Source organism: Sinocyclocheilus grahami, unplaced genomic scaffold (genome assembly GCF_001515645.1).
Source record: "Sinocyclocheilus grahami isolate Dianchi unplaced genomic scaffold, SAMN03320097.WGS_v1.1 scaffold5.1, whole genome shotgun sequence".
Classification (NCBI taxonomy): Eukaryota; Metazoa; Chordata; class Actinopteri; order Cypriniformes; family Cyprinidae; genus Sinocyclocheilus; species Sinocyclocheilus grahami.
Window position 1 is genome coordinate 2,370,169 of NW_015505184.1, and position 21,432 is coordinate 2,391,600.

The 21,432-nt window shown below is 37.3% G+C and overlaps 1 protein-coding gene across 1 annotated transcript; it reads left to right on the forward strand.

Annotated features, from left to right (window-relative positions):
- The first annotated feature begins 1,154 nt into the window (after positions 1-1,154).
- LOC107584425 (PAX-interacting protein 1-like) lies at positions 1,155-20,543 on the forward strand. The gene is made up of 21 exons (XM_016271042.1): positions 1,155-1,328; positions 1,973-2,107; positions 2,260-2,303; positions 2,460-2,523; positions 2,635-2,745; positions 5,878-6,492; positions 8,832-9,444; positions 9,511-9,711; positions 9,887-9,981; positions 10,808-10,900; positions 11,066-11,203; positions 11,350-11,471; positions 11,848-12,032; positions 12,146-12,189; positions 12,353-12,420; positions 12,918-13,020; positions 14,881-15,049; positions 18,366-18,466; positions 18,664-18,798; positions 20,131-20,206; positions 20,376-20,543. Exons 1-21 carry the CDS (start codon positions 1,248-1,250, stop codon positions 20,501-20,503), a joined length of 3,321 nt encoding a protein of 1,106 aa, XP_016126528.1. The 5' UTR covers positions 1,155-1,247; the 3' UTR covers positions 20,504-20,543.
- Positions 20,544-21,432: the final 889 nt, after the last annotated feature.

Here is a 21,432-nt window from a genome sequence, read left to right on the forward strand (position 1 = left end):
GTCTGGTTTTCGTATTTATCTGCTGTTAGCGAAAGAACTGTCTTCAGTATGTTAGCCATGGTCAGTGACAACAATGCGACGCTTCTCACGTTGGGCTCATCTTTGAGTTGTTTCAGCGATTTATTTGCGACTGTGTGATTGATCCAGCCAGTGGTAGCTAGCTTGTATCTAAAATAGGAAGTCGAACAAATAAAATACCGTTAGCATATGTAGCCCCCTCATAAACCACATAAACACGCACACACACACACACACACACACACACACACACACACAGAATAACTCATTAATTGGTTGTATTATTGGTTTTGGACACCTAATGATATCAGCATTTGCAAAGACAGGTTAGCTTATATTTCTCTTTTTTTCTGCTCCCAATTAGCCTAGTTATTTACACGTTATATGAATGTACGTCATTTTTCTTTAAATACCAACAAAATTCCCTATTTTTTAAAATACATATCGTATGCATAAAGATGTCTTCTGGCCTGTCCCCTGCCAGCCAGCGCATACTGAAATTAAAGATTTTTTTTTATTTACATAGGCTTTTTTGTGAACATAATATTTTATGTAGCTTTAGTTGCTTGAAGTTTCACTAGGTTATATGTCACTGTCAACCCTGTTACATCATATTGATCTTATTAATAGCTTTTTTTTGTTTTAAAGTGTTTGATGCCTTAACTTGAAGGTTACTAAATAGATGTATATGGTGATAAAATATTAATTACTTCAAGTTAAAATGAAAATAAACTTAAGTGTAGAACTGTGTAGCTAAATCACAGATCCGTTTAAATTCAAAGTTACATTTCTTCCTACTTAAAAAGTGTTGGTTATACAGAAGATAGAAGTGTTTCATATTTGGCGCTTTAACTGATGTAACTAAGCGCGTAAAAGATGACGCGCCGCCCACAAATGTGACATATTGCACAAATCTAGGGGTGTTATGAAATAAGCAGTATATTTCGTTCAATAAAACGGCATAATTCAAGTCAGAAAATGATATGAAAAACAAAATAATTATTTCTGATCAAAGAATGTATAATGTTATGCTTGTATATTATGTATTTACCAGACGTAGTTGCATAAATATATTGATCTCCCCCCACGAAAGACATGTAAGGGTCTGGAGCCCGCCGGATCCGCTTTGGCGCTTCTGTACCCTTTTCCTATGAGGCCGGTTGTGCTCTAATCTGACAGCAACATAATGCTTACTTTCTGCTGTAAAATTAGTTAAATCAGTCAAAACAATGTCGGAAGACGACTTAAAAGTACCGGAAGAGCTTTTCAAGGACGTGAAGTTCTATGTGGTGGGAGATATTGATCAGAAGGTACATTTAACAGTAATAGGCTATTCATTTAGCCTTTTGGCTAATACTGGATACTGACTGGTGTTAGCATGAAGGCTAACCCACAGCAACTCGCATAACATGGTGAAACCTAGAGCATACCTATGGACAAATTGTATTTAATGTTATTCTTAAATACAATTGGCTTTATTTATTCAAGTCGCCCGCTTTCGTATGTCTGGTTTTCGTATTTATCTGCTGTTAGCGAAAGAACTGTCTTCAGTATGTTAGCCATGGTCAGTGACAACAATGCGACGCTTCTCACGTTGGGCTCATCTTTGAGTTGTTTCAGCGATTTATTTGCGACTGTGTGATTGATCCAGCCAGTGGTAGCTAGCTTGTATCTAAAATAGGAAGTCGAACAAATAAAATACCGTTAGCATATGTAGCCCTCCTTTCTGTGTGTATCATAGTGTCTTTTGGCTTCATTATGGACCTTTGCTCTCAGTTGTCTTATTGAGATTTGTGCAGTTTTCACTTATATTTAGATTACTTTCTTGCATGGTTTGTATAGAGTTCCTGGTACATCAATTAAGAGCTAGCAGCAAACAGATAATGTTTTATTTTATAAATTGTCTGTTATTTGACTGATATGGTAATGATAAATTCCTGACATTTGCTGATAGGTTGTACAACTTCTGAAAGCTGGGAAAGGAAAAGAAGTGTCTTACAATGCCCTCGCCACCCACATTATAGCAGAAGATGGGGACAATCCAGAGGTTGGGGAATCCAGAGAGGTCTTTGACTTGCCTGTTGTGAAGGTAAACGCATAATATGGCACTGAAAGGTTTTAAAGACATTTACAGTTGGAAATAGTTTAGAATGATCTCCTGCTTGTATTAGATGTGATCACTTATTGTTACTAATGAAAATGTGTCGCAGTGTTGAACATTCACAATGCTTTCTGTTTCAGCCGAGCTGGGTGATCCTGTCTGTCAAATGTGGAGACCTGCTACCGTATCCTTCCATGATTAATGGGTTTGAAAGTCCGCAGTTGTGATGTCTTATTTTGCACCCGACATGTCACGCATCAACTTAATGCAATTTTGCAACTGATGACTAGTTAAAGATGAATAGCATGATGTTTATTTATCTTGACTGGTAATCAATCAGAGTTACAGGATTTTCCCCAGAGTCAGGACAAGTGTTCTTTGGTGTTACAGCTTGTCTGCCACATGTAAGTTGCGCCTGCATATTCTGCCAGTTCATTCAAATCTACATATCGTCATCTGTCATTGTCAGGCAGCAGGATTGATTTTAGTATTTACCAGTCTTGTCATTTTTATAGCTGTCAGAGGATCTCAATACACTTTGGGCCTTTGTAACATTCTATGGAGGTGACTGTCAGCTCCACTTCAACAAGAAGTGCACACATCTGGTTGTGCCTGAACCGAAGGGGGTAAGCGCATGTCTGTTTTAATGCATATAATCAATGTTTACTAATGGTAGTTAGATGTCAATCAGGTTAGGCTGTTGTGTTTTTACTAATACTGAATGCATGGTGTGCAATAAGGCATGGTACATCAATACAAAGTCTTAATCTCCACTCTCTCTCCAAAGTAAAGTGGGGGAGGTGTGTGAGATCCAGCGGCTCAGTTAAAGTTTACTACTAATAGAGTGCCTTTAACAGCTGCTCTCTGGAAGACTCAGTCTTGGTTTATGTCTGTGGTTTGTTTGCTATTGGATCAATTGAGGGATGGAACTAGATTGCTGGCTTTATTTTATTGGGTCTGTTTTTGAAGTCAAAAGAGGGTCAGTTTTATAACCCACCATCTTAACCGTCTAGGTTTTCAAAGCCTGCCTTTTATGGGCTACTCTTAGGGGCCGTTTACACGACAACATTTTGAGCCAAAAACTGGAAACTTTTTATGCGTTTTGCATGTTCGTTTACATGCTTTTTGGGGACTGAAAAAAACGCCACCGTTATCATTTCTGTGTAAACCCAATACAGGAATCTTTGAAAACGGTGACTTCATGCGCGTGCGTAGTACATGTTAGGTATGTAGACTAGGGATGTTCATTTTAACCGGTTAACTGTTAACTGACCGTGAAGAATTTTGAACGATTAATACAAATCAGTTAAACGGTTTAAAAAGTTTTAAAAGTAAAACGTTTTTTTTTTTTTTGTAATTTATCAAAATATTTAAAAAGGTTTGCTGCATGGTAGAAATAGAGGGAAAAAAAACCTAAGTTGCATTTTATTATTTCATTCAGAAATAGGCCTAATGCCGACACGAAATGTTTACAAACATTATAATAAACACTGTAAACATAGCTAGGCGATTTGAGTTCCCCTCACTCCACAACAAATCCTTTCAATTAACAGTATTTAGAAAAGAACAAGAATTAAAAATATAAGAAGCTATAGCAATATAAACGACAAGCCAAAACTAATTAATTTAGGCTAAAACAAAACTGAAACCAACGTTGGGTCTCTCATGCGACACAAAATCAAATGTTTCCGTATTCGCGATGTATTTGAATGCCAAAATACTATTTATTATGTAGCCTGCTTCACTCGCGTTCCAATATCCACGTAAAACAAAATGGTTTGCATAACATCATTCACGGCGGTACGGTGATAACGCTTAACGGCACAGATTTTGCTAGGCTACATATTTAAACTGAGCAGTGTGTTTTTTTCCATATGTTTGACTGACTGTATTTTATTATGATAATGAACAGGCTGCATTGTCAAGGTAGCAAAGTTTAAATGTGTGTGCGCATGCGGCGCCGGCGCAATCATTTGAATTTATATTGAATTTAATAACAGTGGAAGCAACTATCCTTTTAGTTATAAAGATAATCAGAATTGTAAAAGGTTTGCCTTTATTTGTGTACATTCACAATAAAAACAAATCTTTGTGCTTTTGTAAAATAAGCCTAAAGAAAAATAGGATGCCGCTTTCTGCCGTCTGTTTCCTTTCGCGCAGCACAAAAATGAACCGAAACTCTGCATACTAGGCTACTTGTGCACAGTTTTTCTTTCGTTTTCTTAATTTATTATGCAAGTAAAAATATATTTCTCGTATATGCCAATTTATCATTATATATATAGGCCTATAGCCTAGCTTTATTATGTTTTTCTACGCTCGCAGAAGTGTAATGTGATATGACCATGTGAATCCTCATGTTTGCTGCTTTTTGCGCATGTAAAATGAATCCCCGGGAATGTTAGTAAATGTTAGTATTTTTTTTAACGGGTCACAGACACGTATCCTTTCTAATTTAATTAAATTCAAATGTAAAATAATCTTGTCGGTTAACGGTTAATAATCGGTTAACGAGCGTCGGTTGTCGGTTAGGAAAAATAACCGAAATGAACATCCCTAATGTAGACATGCGCAGTACGTGTCGATTTTAAAGGCAAGCGCGAACAAACATTCACAACAATGGCGGAATACGTGGTACTGTTGTTGCTGCTCAAGAGTTTGCTAACGCTTCTTCAGCAAAGTGTGGATTTACTTCACCAATATTACAACCAACAGCGGAGATGCATCATATACAACATATAATCGTCACTTCCCTACAGGTACTGTTTACTAACAAGGTGACAGCGCCAACTACTGGCCTGGCATACGTAATACAGCGCTTTTGGCCGTTTCCGCGGATATGTGTAAATGCGAATCGTTTTGAAAAAGTTGTCGTGTATACGTGAAACTTTTTAAAAAGCACAAGGGAAAAATTGTTCAGTTTTTGAATACATCGTTGTCGTGTAAACGTAGCCTTAATAACTAAACAAATGTCATTGGTATTATCTAGTGAGCATGCAGAAACCTTTCTTGATTTAACTCATAATATTGAGAAAGCAATTGTGTACTTCAACAAATATAATGAAAATATATAACCACTGCAGTGATCAGTGATGAAGTTGTGGATTTTTCAGCATGCATTAATGTATCTGTCAAACACAAAATATTTGATCAGTCTCATGCTGTAATGTAAGGCTTCAATTTTTCAGATAAAAATTATTTATTATTATTATTATTAATAATAATAATAATAATAAAAGCTCCAGGTTTGTTTGTAGGTTTACACAATTTGGCCCAAAATGTTTTTATAGCTATATGATTATATAATAATAGTAACATTAAAATAGTATTAATATTAAGCAAGATGTGTAATATTACTTTTTTCATGTTTCACTGTAAAATAAACACATAATAAAAAAATATTAATTTATTTTACACTATAACTATTTTTATTTTGGCAGAAAACAGCATGAAGCCCTTAAAGCTTCTATTTTGTTGACAACAGTCAGTTTATAAGAGCTTCTCTTTACAAGTTTGGAAAGATGGTTGGCGAATTTTGCGCTCCCAAATGCACATTATAAGCAACCCAAACTTGCTGCACATGCAGAAATTATTTAATCTGGAACAGCATTTTTCTGTGAACCACAGCGCATATAATTTAATTAAATTGCAACCTTTGTGATTTGATAATCGCACTGGGCAATATTGCAGTTTTTGTTAAGTGTTTAGTTTTGATTAGTGTAATTTGTTTCTAATGTGGGTTTTTCTATCTTTTCCAGGCCAAGTATGAATGTGCTTTGCGGCATAGCAACATTAAAATAGTAACTCCAGAATGGATTTTGGACTCCGTAAAAGAAAAGAACAGGAAGGATGAGACTCTGTATCACCCACGTCTTACAGTATATGAGGCACCAGAAGAGGATGGCAGCGAGTATGAAAGCAGCTACAGTGACAGACGCTCACCTCACAGCCGGCGGTCCAGCCCTACATCATCCCGCGATGCTTCCCCAGTAGGCAGGCGTAGTCGTTCACCCTCATCGAAACATGAGCGCAAATCAGAGTTGATGTTCGATGACTCTGATGACTCGTCCCCAGAGAAGGAGGACCGTAACCTGAACTGGACCCCAGCTGAGGTGCCACAGCCTGGCCCTGCCAAGCGTCGACTACAACCTGGCAAAGAAACCGGTCTGATCAATCTCTGTGCCAATGTCCCACCTGTACCTGGAGGCTTTGGGCCACCAGATGCTCGGCTGGTCGGCGCAGGTGGAGGTGTGCCTGTAGGGGTTGAGAGAACGGATGTCATGGGTGGTTGGAATCCAGCTGCTAGGACTTTGAGGAACATTACTAACAACACAGACACGCAACAGGTCTCGCGACCCTCCAATGTGGCACATGTAAGAAGCTTGGTTTTGAATGTAGTAGTGTTGTCAACAGTACCAACCATGATGCTGTTCGGTACTGAAATTTTAAAAAACATCTATTTCCCGCTAAGATTTGAGCGCTGTTGAGCAGATTCTTACACAGCGCTGATTGGTCATTGTTAGGGAAGTCAACGATTAATCGATGATCGATTAATTGTCGATAAGAGATGCAATCGATTAAAGCTATCGATGGTCGTTTAATTTTGGACTGCGTGCCGCTCATGCGCACAACACGTGCGAGCGGCTGTGAGTGACGGAAAATAAATGCATCATCATTCATTCATAATGTACAAATTAAGCTTTTAATGTGATTTAAACTTTAAAAGTGCATTAAAATAGAAACAACACTAAGTTCTTCAACATGGAAAGCAATAGAAATGTAGTAACTAAGTAATTTCCCCAGATAATTCTTTCATATCGGGCTCTGTGCTTTGCAGGGCTGTGGGACACAGGACAGATAGGCTATTCATTCCTACAATTTGTTAATTCGTTCCTACGACTTATTAATTTGTGGCCACTGTCCATGTTTCATTAATTTTGTTCCTTAACCCATGATGAGGGAACAAATTAATAAATCGAACAAATTCTTAATTCGTGGCCATGAAATCTTTAATTTCCCTTAGATGCGAAAACAGTGATAAAAAGTGAATGACAATAAAATAAACCTGCGAAATTAGAGGGTTAGACAGTGAGGATGCCTAAATATTATTGAATTTGTGGAAATTCGTGACCAACCGGCAAACCAGAACAAAGCCGCGTAAATGGGCTCGAACGGCATCCAAAAGCATGGTCGCGATGTAACATTTTCCAGCTAACCAATTATTCCTCTAATAAACACAGCTTTTATACCACACTTGTCATAATCAGAGCTTATAGTTTGTAAATAAATAATTACTGGAGTCAAAACAGCAATTAAGAGGCACTGTGACCGACACTGACTATACGTTTTCCCGGAGCATTCAGTGCTGTCACTAAACGGTGATGCCACAACTACGAGCATCGTTCACAAGTTTCTGCAGAACCTAACTAGCCTAGGGCACAGGTTTTCAAGCCCTGGGACAAAATGGGATGCTTTAAGGAAAATGTATAGCCTATGTAAGCAATAGGCCTAAATAAAAATAACAATTTGTTTTCATAAAAAAAAAAAAGCAGCGCCGATGGAAGCGGTTCACTGACTGCGCAACACAGCCACACGCGCCACAGTTACATTTGGGATAATTTTATTTTAAATGCCATAATGTCAGTTGAAAACATTGCAATTGTGTTTTAAAATACAATAACGACCACCACGAAACCATTTAAAGAGGTGCGTTCAGCGGTCTCCGTGACGGGATAGGAAACAGTCAACAAAGTAAAATGATCTCAAACGAGCTCTCTTCATTTTATCAAATGATCATAATCACATCTATTCATTTTACAATCTTGCTACTAGCATTTTATTCAGACTAAATCCCCTTTAAATCGGGTGAGAAAGCGGGGTTTTTTTTTTTGAGTAACTTTTGCACATCCTGTCATGCCGGGCTGCATAGACGCATTTTGCAGCATTAAGGTTAACGATTAATTGATTAATTGATCGTTAATTTAAATGACGATCGATCATGGAAATGATCGAAAACTGACATCCCTAGTCATTGTGTTCACACGCTCAACAGATATGACTGTGATTGGCTACAATTATAATCGCTTAACGCTTTTCACCGAGTGCTCACAAAGAAGGACACGGGAGCCTTGTCCATGAGCCTAGGCTTGGCTTTCAAACGCTCCCGTGTGCTTCTGTAGCCAATCACAGTCATATCTGTTAAGTGCGTGAACACAATGACCAATCAGCGCTGTTTCAGAATCTGCTCAATAGCGCTCAAATCTTAGTGGGAAATGGAAATTTTTTAAATTTCAGTACCTAATGGTATCGCGGTCGGTACTTTGGACAATACTTGAATGTAGTTTACATTAAAGTATAAATTCTCCTCAGTTTATTAAGTAATTAGGGCTGGTTCTATGGCTATTTGTAACGTGTGACAATAGAAATGTGTCCACTTGTAGAAATTCTGGTATGTACTCTACTGTTCAAAAGTTTGGGGTTGGTATTTTTTTTAAATATTTTAAATACATTTTTGAAGTGTCATTTATTTGTTCAGAAATACAGTAAAAAAACAATAATATTGTGAAATATTATTACAGTTTAAAGTAACCTTTTTTCTGTTTTAATATATTTAAAAATATAGTTCTGTTCAAATGTAATTTGAACTTTAAAATGTAATTCCTGTTATGGCAAAGCTGAATTTTTTTATTTATTTTTTATTCTGTAATTGCAGATCCTCCAAAGTCTTTCAGCCTCCTCTAAAGGTGTGGTGGAGCACCTGGGAAATCAAGGCCAGCCTGGTGTTCCCAACCAGCTTCTGTTTAATTCAGTTAAGACCCAGCAGCAACTACCGCCTGAAGCACAGCAGCAGTTAATACAGCAGCAACAGTCACATCAGCTACCACAACAGCAACAGCAGCACCCGCAACAGATGGCACAACAGCATCCTATGATGCTGCCACAGGTCATGCAGATGCATCACCATCAGCAGCAGCAGCAACCGCAGCAACAGCAGCAGCAGCAGCCGCCGCCGCCGCCGCAGCAAGGCTTCCCTCAAATGCCTCAGCAGTCGCATCAGTTCTTACAGCAGCAGATGCATCAACAGATGTATGCACAACAACAACAGCAGCAGCAGCAACAACAACAACACACATTCCCACAGCAACAAATGCGACCACAGCAGCTCCCAAGACCACCCTTGCAGCAGCAACAAGCATTGCAACAACAGTTGCAGCAGTTACAACAGCAGCATAGGCTCCAGTTGCAGTTACAACAGCAGCAGCAGCAGCAGCAGCAGCAGCAGCAGCAGCAGCAGCAACAACAACAACAACAACAACAACAACAACAACAACAGCAGCAGCAGCAAAACCAGCAGCAGATGCACCAACAGCATTTACAGCAGCAACAACATTTCTTACAACAGCAACTCCAACAGCAGCACATACAACAGCTGCAACAACAGCAGCAAATGCAACAGCAGCATCTGCAGAACCAGCAGTCTCTACAACATCAGAACCAGCAGATTACTCAACATCAGACCCAGACCATGCTGCAACCTCCAGTGATGCCTGCGCAGCTGCACCAGCTGTTCGGGCACGAGCCTGGCCAAGACAGTAAGTGCAGCGGCTGCTGCTTTGCGATAACACACAGGCGTGCACAATAGAAATAGTCTTTGTTATTGAGATGTATGTGGAGTCTCAAATTTTAGCTAACTGAAACAGTGATTTCTCCTGAATGGATTGACTTACAATATGCCAGGGGAATTTAACATCATGCATTTTTTTTCAGTCCCTGAAGAGGGATTCCTGGTTGGCTGTATCTTTGCAATTGCAGACTATCCAGAACAGATGACTGATAAACAGTTACTGGCCACATGGAAAAGGGTAAATGACTCCACCGCACCTCAGACAAGTCTAAATTTGTCACTCCAAAATATGTTTTTTTTTTCCCATACTTGTACTTTAAGACCAAATTTTTGTCCAGTATTCTGAAGTTTAGAGCAGTGGTTCTCAACCAGGGGCCTCAAGATGACTTAAAATAAGACAAAACGTGAATGATAATAAGCTAAACAACTAAAAATAAAAATATTTATAATTTTAGATGGGTTTTTAATTAAACTTTTTTTTTTTTTCTTGAAGTTTTAATTTCTTATTTTAACTTGAAAATTTTAATTTTAGACCAGGAAAACTCATGTAAATTAATGTTTTCTTACAGGAAAAAAAACTAAACAATAATACATAGGCATTATTATATGTTTGAATGAATATACTTTTTTCTACTTATGCAAAAATTGAGTAAAGTAATTAAACAAATCCTTAATATTAAGCATGTATCAACAGCTATTGAATATTGAATATATATTAATATATATTAAGACTGTATTGGAAAGTGGTTCTGAGAAAATAGACAAACTCCACAGCAATAACAGAAAGCTCCAGTGCAACAAACTTTATTTAGTTGAAGGAATTACGTTAATTAAATAATGGACTTTTTCAAGCATCAGGAAAATGCATGAATTAAATGAATAAGTGTCTTAAATAGAAAATTATGTGTTGGGAATAAATTATGTGACTATCAAATTATGAAATAGTATTTTAGAATATCAGTAGAAAGTACATATTTGAAATCCACTTCTTACTTAAACATCCTGTTAGATTTTTTCTTTTTTTCTGGCAGAATGCAAATAAGAAATTGTTATTTTGCACACAGATCATTCAGGCAAATGGAGGGACTGTGGACTCTGCTCTCAGCCGCTGCACTCATTTACTTTGTGAGTGTCAAGCCAGCAATACCTATATCCAGGTAAACATAAAAGCTTGTTTTGAAAAGATGCATACATTATACATGATCCTTACCGTCTGTTCAAATGCATTGTGGTTTAATTGGTGGGAAAACATCCTGAATGTTAGACTACTCAGTCGTGACATTTACTAATGATCTGTTATTTAACTGTTTTTCCTGTGCCAGGCTCTGAGAGAGGGAAAACGTTGTGTGACGGCTCACTGGCTTAACACTGTTCTCAAGAAGAAGAGGATGGTTCCCCCTCACAGGACCCTTCATCTTCCTTTCAGCTTCCCTCCAGGGGCCAAACCCTGCTCGCAGCATGTAACGACCAGTCTTTCTGTTCAGTGGCTGTAGTTCAACATCAGACCCAATCATGTGCTATTATTCAGTTTATCATACATTTGAGCGGTGTATGCATGAACTTTAGTGTCATTATCTGATATTGTGTTTACTTTTTGTTGTAACAGATTATTTCTGTGACTGGATTCGTGGACAGTGATCGTGATGATTTGAAGCTCATGGCCTATCTAGCAGGAGCCCGATACACAGGCTATCTTTGTCGTAGCAACACTGTACTCATCTGTAAAGAGTAAGATCCAGTGCCGTCTTCAGTTGTTGCCGTTTTTCAACTGGTTCACTTCTGAAGATATTTTGCCTTTTTTTGCCTTCTCTGTTTCTTTCTGTAGCAAATCTTGAGTTTTTTCTCACTATGACAGTTTATAGAAGTATAGTAAACTGTTGTTTTCTTTCAGTGGTTAATATCATTACTTTTATTTTTTTCAACAATGCCTCTCCCAAGGCAGTTTAATTTTGAATTCTCTTATAAGGCAGTTATTAAAGTTTTTACTGTAACAATTGAGCAAATATATTAAAAAAACGACAAATCACATTAATTGTTTCATATCTTTCTGAAAGCTCAGTCTTATTATTTATATATGTAATGCCCCCTCTTTCAATGGCATCAGACAGAGTGGGCTGAAATACGAGAAGGCAAAGGAGTGGAGGGTCCCATGTGTGAATGCCCAATGGCTGTGCGACATCCTACTGGGGCACTTTGAAGCTCTGCGGCAAATCCAGCACAGCAGATACTCCCAGTTCAATTTGCCTGAACCGCTGGCACCCAACCCTCATCTTGTGCACAACCTTCTGAGTAAGCTTTATGCCAAACAGCAATGTAATTTTGAGTTATTGCGATGCTATAGCTGCCAGATTTCCAAGCTATTGAGGAGGTAGACCATAACATGCTCTCATTTTTGTGGTCAGGTGCTTGGCGTATTGCTGTGAAGATCTCACCGGAGGCGTTGGCGGTGAGTGGGCTCTCACACGGACTCACTCTGATTGCTTGCTCTCATTTGTGATGCTTGAGCCTTGCAGTGAAAGTCCCCAGCGGATACTCATGTAACAGCATGTCTGGGCAGAGGTGTATGTGTTGAGACTCACAGTCATCTTTTTTGTTGTCGCCTCACACAGAGCTTACGTCTGCAGCTGAAACAAAAACAGGCTGATGTCGGCTCGCAGCTGCCCAACAAGAGGCCCAAGTGAGTTCAAACAGTGAAAGATTGTTAGAGCTGTATGGTAGAATCCAGACTGTACTGTTTCCAGATCCAGTTTTTCCCCAGAAGTTTCTGTTTCTGAATTTTCTCTATAATGTCCAAATTATTTTTACTGTGAGACTAATTATTACATGAACAAGTTCTTACACTCTGCAACAGCCTGGCAGAAAAACTAACATTTCCTGGAGGACATACAAGCATACCTTGCCATATACACACAGTAGCATAAAAAAGTGCATTATAAAACATTAAAGGTGCATGTGTGAGCTGAGTGTATAGGGCATGCACAGTTTGAGAAACCTGTATGCGCATGCTCTGGTGATGAAATTTACTTCATGCACATACGCTAGCTTATGCCTATTTTAGGCTTAAATGGGGGACAAAAAGGATAAAAAATAGAAAATTAAAATAGTGTTATTAATTATAATAAAAAATTTCCAGGTCAGAATGCTAGACAAATAACGCTTTCTCTTCTTTTGCAGGTTAGAAGAGTTGCCAACACCTACTAAAAAGTTTCCACATGAGTCCACACCTTACGTGCTTTTCACAGGCTTTGAACCTCTGCATGCACAGCAGTACATAAAGGTAACTAAACACATGCACTCTTTTTGTAAGCAGTAAAGAAAAGTTAATGACACTGACCTAGTTTTAAGAAGTAACAAAATGTCTCTAGTTGCATTGTGTCTAGCTGGCAGCTTTCAAGGCTGCTGGAAAGCTCTGAAAATGAACATGTTTGTAAAATGGTCATGAGCTCAGTTCCTCTGAACTGTTCGAGAGCACTGAGAATTTTTTTTCACGTTTTATGTTGCTGCGTTTTGTTAAACTGCTTTAAATGAATTTTTTCCCCACATCAATCTACACTCCATACACCATATTGACAAAGCAAAAACAGAATTGTCACAACTTCATAAATGTATTAAAATAAAAAATAAAAACTGAAATAAGTACATTGCATAAGTATTCATTCAGTATTCAGCTAAATATTTTGCTGAAGCACCTTTACATCCTCAAGTCTGTATTGTTTGATGTGACAAGCTTTGCTCATCAGCATTTGGCAATTATCTGCCATCCTTCTCCTCATCTCTTCACCTCTCAAGCTTGGATGTCAGGTTGGATGGGGGTGGACACACACTTTCAGGTTTCTCCAGAAATATTTGACTGGGTTCAATCCCAGGCTCGGGCTGGGCCACTCAAGGACATTCACAGAGTTGTCTATAAGCCACTCTTGCTGTGTGCTTAGGGTCATTGTCCTGCTGGAAGGTGAACCTTCTGCCCAGTCTGAGGTTCTGAATGCTCTAGACTGGGTTTTCATTAAGGCTTTCTCAATATTTTGGTGCATTGAGCTTTTCTTCTACTCTGATGAGTCCCTCAGTCCCTGCCGCTGAAAAAAAGCCCCACAGCATGAGGCTGCTACCAGCACACTTAACTTTAGGGATGGTGCGCTGCAGGTGATGAGCAGTGCCTGGTTTCCTTCAAACACGATGCTTGGAATTGAGGTTCATCAGACCAGAGAATATTGTTTCTCACAGTCTGATGGCCCTTTAGGTGCTTTTTTGCAAATTCTAAGTGTGTTTTCATGTGTCTTCACTGAAGAGAGGATTGAGTTTGGCCACACCGCCATATAGCCCAGATCGGTGGAGTGTTGCAGTGATGTTTGTCCTTCTGTAGGTTTCTCCTATCTTCACATATGATCATGGAGCTCAAGTAGAGTGACCATCAGGTTCTTGGTCACCACTCAAACCCTTCTCCATCAATTGCTCAGTTTGGCCAGGAGGCCAGCTCTAGGAAGAGTCCTGGTTGTTTCCAACTTCTTCCATTAAGGGTAAAAGAGACTACATGCTTCTGTGAACCTTCAATGAAGCTTAAACTCTTCTCGAGATGTGTGGCTTGACGCAAACCTGTTTCTGAGCTCTACAGGCAGTTATTTTTACCTCAGGGCTTGGTTTTTGCTCTGATATGCACTATTAGCTGTTAGACCTATTATTAAGACATGTGTGCCTTTCCAAATCATACCCATTCAATTGAATTTTGCCACAGGTTAACTTCACTCGAAGTGTAGTAACATCTATAAGCAATATGAATGCTCCTGAGCTAAATTTCAACTGTCCCAGATAATGAATTGAGTACTGATATGAATACTTATGCAATGGAATAATTTAAGTGTTTTATTTTTAATAAATTTGCAAAGATGTTAGACCTGTTTTTTGCTTTACCATTGTGGTGTATGGAGTGTAGATTGATGTGGAAAAAAAGTAATTTAAACCAGTTTAACATAAGGCAGCAACATAACAAAACGTGAAAAAAATGAAGGGGTATGAATACTTTCGCAAGGCACTGTATATTGCTCCATTCAGATGCGCTTCAGTAAGTAACCCTCATGGTGTTCTGCTTGCCCTTCCCTGCATCCTTTTATCATCTCTCTTTCTCTCTCCTCCTTGGCTGCAGAAATTGTATGATCTTGGAGGGGAAGTGGCTGACAGCGCTCAGAAGTGCACTCATCTGGTTGCTAACAAAGTGACAAGAACTGTGAAGTTCCTCACTGCCGTATCTGTAGTCAAGCACATAGTCACTCCAGAATGGCTGGAGGAAAGCTGGAAAAGCCAGAAATTTGTGGGTGAGTCAGTGTGAAGTCTAATTTATGTTTCAATCGATTATTACTGATTTGTGGATGCTCTAAGGAGCCTTGCTTCATATTCCAGCAAGAAATGTTTTTTGATTCAAAAATTAAATATTAATGTTATGTAATGAAAAATGGATTGGAATATAGCTGGTTCTTGAGTTCACAAGCAGTTTCCATAGAAATGGACAAGCAATCTCAACCCACCGCCGACTTGGGTGTTAAGTCATTTCTATACCTATTAGGAATGTGCTGGTGTGGAAATTTTCATCGGTACTGCCAATTTTTTGACACCAATGCCAAGCTCACACTTGTCACAAGAAGACCAACCTGCCACCCTGAAGTATTTTAGGCTTTAAAAAAAAATTTCAGACAGGTTTGGAATGATTTTGAATATTTCAAACTGGTTTGAAATCTGACCGCTTGTCAGGGTTGAGCATTGTCCCAATGAGCAAGAAAACAGCCAACAACATAGAATTATTCTGTCTTATTTCCATTCTGTGCACATTGGTGTAAAAATGTCTATTTCTTCTTGTATTTAATTTTGTAATTTTTTTTTTTCTGAAAGTTCTAAATTTGAAATCAGTCTTGTAGTAGGGGGTGTGCGATATGACTATTTTTGGTCGTGGACGATAAAAATGTCTCCACAATCTGCTATTGAAGAAATATCGTAGTATCGTACAGCGCACATTCAATCAGTTACAGTTCTGGTCTCAATCTTAATATACTGTAGGCTACAATGCGACATACATTCACATCAGTGTTAATTCAGCGGTAGAGTTACTCTCACGGGACTAGGGTTGGGTATCGAGAACCGGTTCCATTTTAGAACCGGTTCCAAATTTCCAATAATTGGGTATTCCATAAGACATGTGCATTTCGATTCCACTTAGCGATTCCCGCGTTCGCATTTTACTGTGATTTTAAACTATTTAAGTGCAGGAAGGGAAAGAACTTGCACACTGTTTGCGTGCAGCGCACACATCTGAAGCGCGAGCACAGAGAACAGGGGTCCCTATGCAGGTTCCCGACCTGTGTCCGTTCTCGAACTGTTCCGTGCATTTCCACAAAGGTTGTTCCGGGCCAGAACTGACTTCTCTTTCACATTTATCGACCAGTATGCACGAAATACGTCAGTATATCATCATAAACACAGCCGTTTTATTTTGTCTTAAGTGAACGTAAACCGAAGAGAAAGAAAACGCATGTGTAACAGTATTGATCTGTGTGTGTTCGGTGTTAAAGAGACAGCCGTCTAATAAACGTGCTGCCTATCATTAATGTTAATCAAAGAACAAAATAAAATTTTAACTTAATTTTAAAATTAACTGACAATATCTTTCGTAAATTTAATGAGGATTAATTAATATTTTAATAAACTACAGTGTTTTTAAACTTTTGATTTAAATTTCTGTGCCTGACATTTGTTCAGTTTTATTTATTTATGCTATTGCTAATTAAGTTGTTTACTTGTCTTTAACAATTTAATGTTTGAAATTTATATTACTCTAGTTGTTTTTTTCTGTGGTATTTTTTTGATAAAACCATAGACATAAAACAGAATAAATATGATTGAATATATCTAAATATTTGACTTAAAATTTGTTTAATGGATTTTTTTATCTTCTTGGAATCGGAATTAGGAATCGATAAGAATCGGAATCGATAAGCAGAATCGGAACCGTAATCGGAATCGATAAAATTCAAACGATACCCAACACGGGACACTGCACTTATTCACATCTGCTTTAAAGCGTGTGAACTAAAAAAAAAAAACTTTTGATAGTATTAGCGCAAAAGATAACTTTATCAAAACACACAAGGTTTACATATAGACTCAGTTGATTGTCTAAAATGAAAGTTGAGAAGAACAGTTGAGAAAAAGACGGATGCGTGTATATTAGATGCGCGCAGCTCTTAAAGGCACAGTGCTAAATGGTTCACCCTAAAATTATTTTCTGTTATTATTTACTTACATGTTGTCACAAACCTGAAATAATTTTTTTCTTGTGCTGAACACAAAAGATGATATTTTGAACAATGTGGGTAACCAAACAGTTGCTGGTCCACATTGAATTTGATAGTAGGAAATAAGTCACTGATAGTATTAGCGCAAAAGATCACTTTTTTTTATCAAAAGTTTTTTTTTTTTAGTTCACACGCTTTAAAGCAGATGTGAATAAGTGCAGTGTCCCGTGTTGGGTATCGTTTGAATTTTATCTAAAATTCTGTTAAAACCAGCAACTGTTTGGTTTTCCATGCTCTTCAAAATAGCATTTATGTTCAGCAGAAGAAAGAAACTCATTCAGGGTTAAAACAAATTTTGAGTGAGTAAATGATGGTATAAAAATAAAACACTATGACAGATTTGACAGAAAGATTTTAGAATTTTTATTTTTGGGTGAACTATTCCTTTAATGTTAATAAAACAACAAAACACCAAGAGAAAAATCACTCACTACTCTTAACTGAAAAACTTTAATACCGTTGCTTTGATAGGCATCAATCTTTAGTGTTTTATTTTTATATTTGTTCCTTCAGTCTCTTGAATGCTCCTGCTAAATACACCTATTGTACCTTAAAATAAAGCAAGAAAAAAATAAGTTTTTATTTGCATAATATGTGTATTTATAATGTGTATCTTTCTTCTTATTTTTTATTAACAAAGATAAAATAATGACAAAGATTTTTTATCTTTGCCCGTTTTGGCCTAAATATCTGCCATTCTTATTTTATATTTCGATACCTTGAAAGGCTTTGTCTTTATAATACGGAAATTAGCTGTAAAGCGCAGACAACTTACAAAATAGTAAAAACCAACATGACAAAGAATCGTGATATTTCTTAGTCGTGATATATTATTTTTTGCCATGTTGCCCACCCCTATCTTGTAGTGTATTTGCCATAAACTCTGATCTAGAATGTTACAACTAATTTACAACAAATGGGGCAAAATAGGGCATGATATGATCTGCTTAGAGTAATGTTTAAATTACACCAGTGGCTGTAATTTAAATGTACATTTCACCCAAAGATGAAAGTGTGATTTACTCCCATGTCATTCCAAACCTGTATGACTTCCTTCTGTGGAACATTAAAGAAGATATTTTGAGATTTTCTCTATACATTTCGAAGTCATTGGTCACAAACTGTCTTGTTACCAACATTTTTCTGCATTTTCTGCAACAAAGAAAGTGATAAAGGCTTGAAACAACATGTGGTTAAGTATCCCTTTGAGAACATTATATCAGTAGATACAGCTGTATTGCGCATCCATAATGCTAATTTGATTTGTTCCTCTTTGTGTTTGCAGATGAGCAGAGCTACATGCTGCGAGATGCAGAGGCAGAGGTTCTGTTCGGTTTCAGTCTGGAGGAGTCACTGAAGAGAGCTCACGTGGCTCCGCTCTTGAAGGTTAGGAGCTTTGGGATATTTAGAGTCCATCCATTCTATCACTTCCCCACTTTAGTGCGTGTACTTCCTCTCAAACAGACTTGTTTATGTGACTCTGCAGAACATAGGGCCAAACAACTATGTATCTCTGCACTGACTTGTGGCCTAATTGGATATCACAAGGAAGTGTGTTCAGTTGTCTCTTTCTTCTTTTACAGGGGAAGTATTTCTATATAACTCCAGGAATCTGTCCGAGCCTTAGCACAATGAAAGTTATAGTGGAGAGTGCCGGAGGGAAAGTGCTGTTCAAGCAGCCCTCCTACCGCAAGATCATGGAGCACAAGCAAAACAAGGTACCCTAATCAGATCCCCAATACAGAGGCGTGTGGGGCTGTTGTATTGATGAGGATGCGGTGTCACACTCACTTAATGAACACCTATTTACTTTTACTTTACTTTTACTTTGTCATTTAGCAGACGCTTTTATCCAAAGTGACTTACAAATAATTGAATTCAGCTGGATACACTTTCCTGTTTATCACAACAAATGGCCAAGCAAAGCGCACGACACTGACTAGGTACGCGATACAGTACGAGACCAAACGACATTTCCATTATTTACCACCAACACAGCTGTTCTTTTGTATTTTGTGCTCTTTCTGTTTTGTTTGGTGATTGCAGTAACTGCTCTGAGTCACAATGTGAATTCAGAGTAACCTTTAAAGGGAGTTATGCTAGTAGATAAACAAGGATGCATTACACTTTATTTATTGCCAAAAGTAGGCTTCGTAATATAATACCTAATATTCACTGTAGTTCAAAAGTAAATGTTTTGTTGTTTTTTTTAATTCAGCAAGGACACAATAAATTGATCAGAAGTGACAGTTAAACCCATTAATAATTACAGAATTGCATAGTTACATAGTGACATAATAAATACACAATGACATTACAAAAGATTTCTATTTCAAATAAATGCTGTTTTTTGAGTTTTCTATTCATCAAATAATCCTGTAAAAATAGTAGGCAGCACAACTGATGGTCAAAACCAATGCAAGCTGATGGGATTTAAGCAATGAAGTGGACTAGTGGCCAAACAATACTTTAGCACAAAGACTGCCATCAAAAATGTTTATGTGCATAAAATACAAGTAAATAACTAAATAAAGTAATTGTAATTTATTATTTGATTTGGCAAGGACACATTATGTTTGTAATGTTATAAAAGAGTTATATTTTAAGTAAATATTTTACAAAGAATACTGGGAAAAAAGTATCCTAGTTTCCACAGAAATATTAAGCATCACAACTGCTTTCAACAACATTGATAATAATAATAATACATGTTTATTGAGCACCAAATCATTATTTGAAATTAATTTAAATTAATACAAATTTTAATATTTCACAACATTGTTTTTACTGGTTTTGGTGCACAAAAGAGACTTTCAAAAACATTTTTAAAAAATGTACCAACTTCAGACTTTTGGATGGTAGTGTATAATTAATAGATGCAATAATTATTATTTATAAGGTGTTACTTTAACAAATAATTTGTCATTAACTATGGCCTGAGCATGCTTTGAAGTGCATGTAAAAGCTGATTTTAAATGAAACCAGTTTGTTCTGTTGGTGTCTGTCTGTGTAATAATAACTGACACTCGTGTCATTCATGTTTATTTTAGAATTTACCGGAGATCATTTTAATAACCTGTGAAAATGACTCCCATCTGTGTCGAGAGTACTTCCTGAAGAACATTGGTAAGAGGGCATATCCTTCAGGCCCAGTTCCCATCTCAACATTTACATTGCTCTCTGTATAATATAAAACCACTGTATAATATAAAACCACTGTAGTAGGAAAATGTAACATGTACACATTTCAATCAGCCATAAGTCTAATTATTTTTTGATGATGTCTTCAATTCAGATGTTTACACTGCTGAGCTCATATTGACGGGGGTGTTGACTCAGACCTTGGATTATGAATCATATCCTTTTAAAATGCATGCAAGATTTAACAGACACATGAAACAATCACTTTTGAATGATTTCTGAATAGAATGAAGCAAGAACTGTTTTGTGTAATTAACCTTTGTTAAAGGGGTCATATGATGCGATTTCAATTTTTCCTTTCTCTTTGGAGTGTTACAAGCTCTTGGTGCATAAAGAAGATCTGTAAAGTTGCAAAGACTAAAGTCTCAAATCCAAAGAGATATTCATGCACAATGCTTTTGTTTCGGAGTTTAACATACTGCATCAGGAACTGCTTACAACTGTATATCTGCACTACATAGCTCAATACATGAATCCATTGAGGTGCTTCTTTATGTAGCTACAAAAACCTTAAAGCTATAGTCGTGTGTCCATCTTTTTTACTCAACACATTCATCGTTCATGATTCTTTGGTGACAAAATGTGTTTTTAATCTTTGGCTATCTGGATATGTTACAGTAAATAAGCTCTAGCAGAAGATTGAGAAGCATAAACGTGATTTTCCTTTCTTTAGAGGCACAATAAATAAGGTTACAAGGAAATTGTAAGCAAACAGCAGTAGCTTGAATAGCTATCGCAGCCTTCATAATTTCCTCTCCAATTGACACTCGTTAATTGCGATGAATTAAAAATGCAAATTAGTGACCAGATCTTTGATTAACTTACACAAGTTCCTTGTTGGTTTGTTAATGTCCTCAAAGATGTATGCACAATGCTTTTGTTTCGGAGTTTAACATACTGCATCAGGAACTGCTTACAACTGTATATCTGCACTACATAGCTTAATACATTAATCCATTGAGGTGCTTCTTTATGTAGCTACAAAAACCTTAAAGCTATAGTCGTGTGTCCATCTTTTTTACTCAACACATTCATCGTTCATGATTCTTTGGTGACAAAATGTGTTTTTAATCTTTGGCTATCTGGATATGTTACAGTAAATAAGCTCTAGCAGAAGATTGAGAAGCATAAACGTGATTTTCCTTTCTTTA

Coding starts and splice junctions, on each gene's coding strand:
- LOC107584425 (XM_016271042.1), top strand. CDS start 1,248: ATGTCGGAAGACGACTTAAAAGTACCGGAAGAGCTTTTCAAGGACGTG. Junction 2,524..2,634: donor TTACAGCTTGTCTGCCACAT/GTAAGTTGCGCC, acceptor TCATTTTTATAG/CTGTCAGAGGATCTCAATAC. Junction 9,445..9,510: donor ACAACAACAACAACAACAAC/AACAACAGCAGC, acceptor AGCAACAACATT/TCTTACAACAGCAACTCCAA.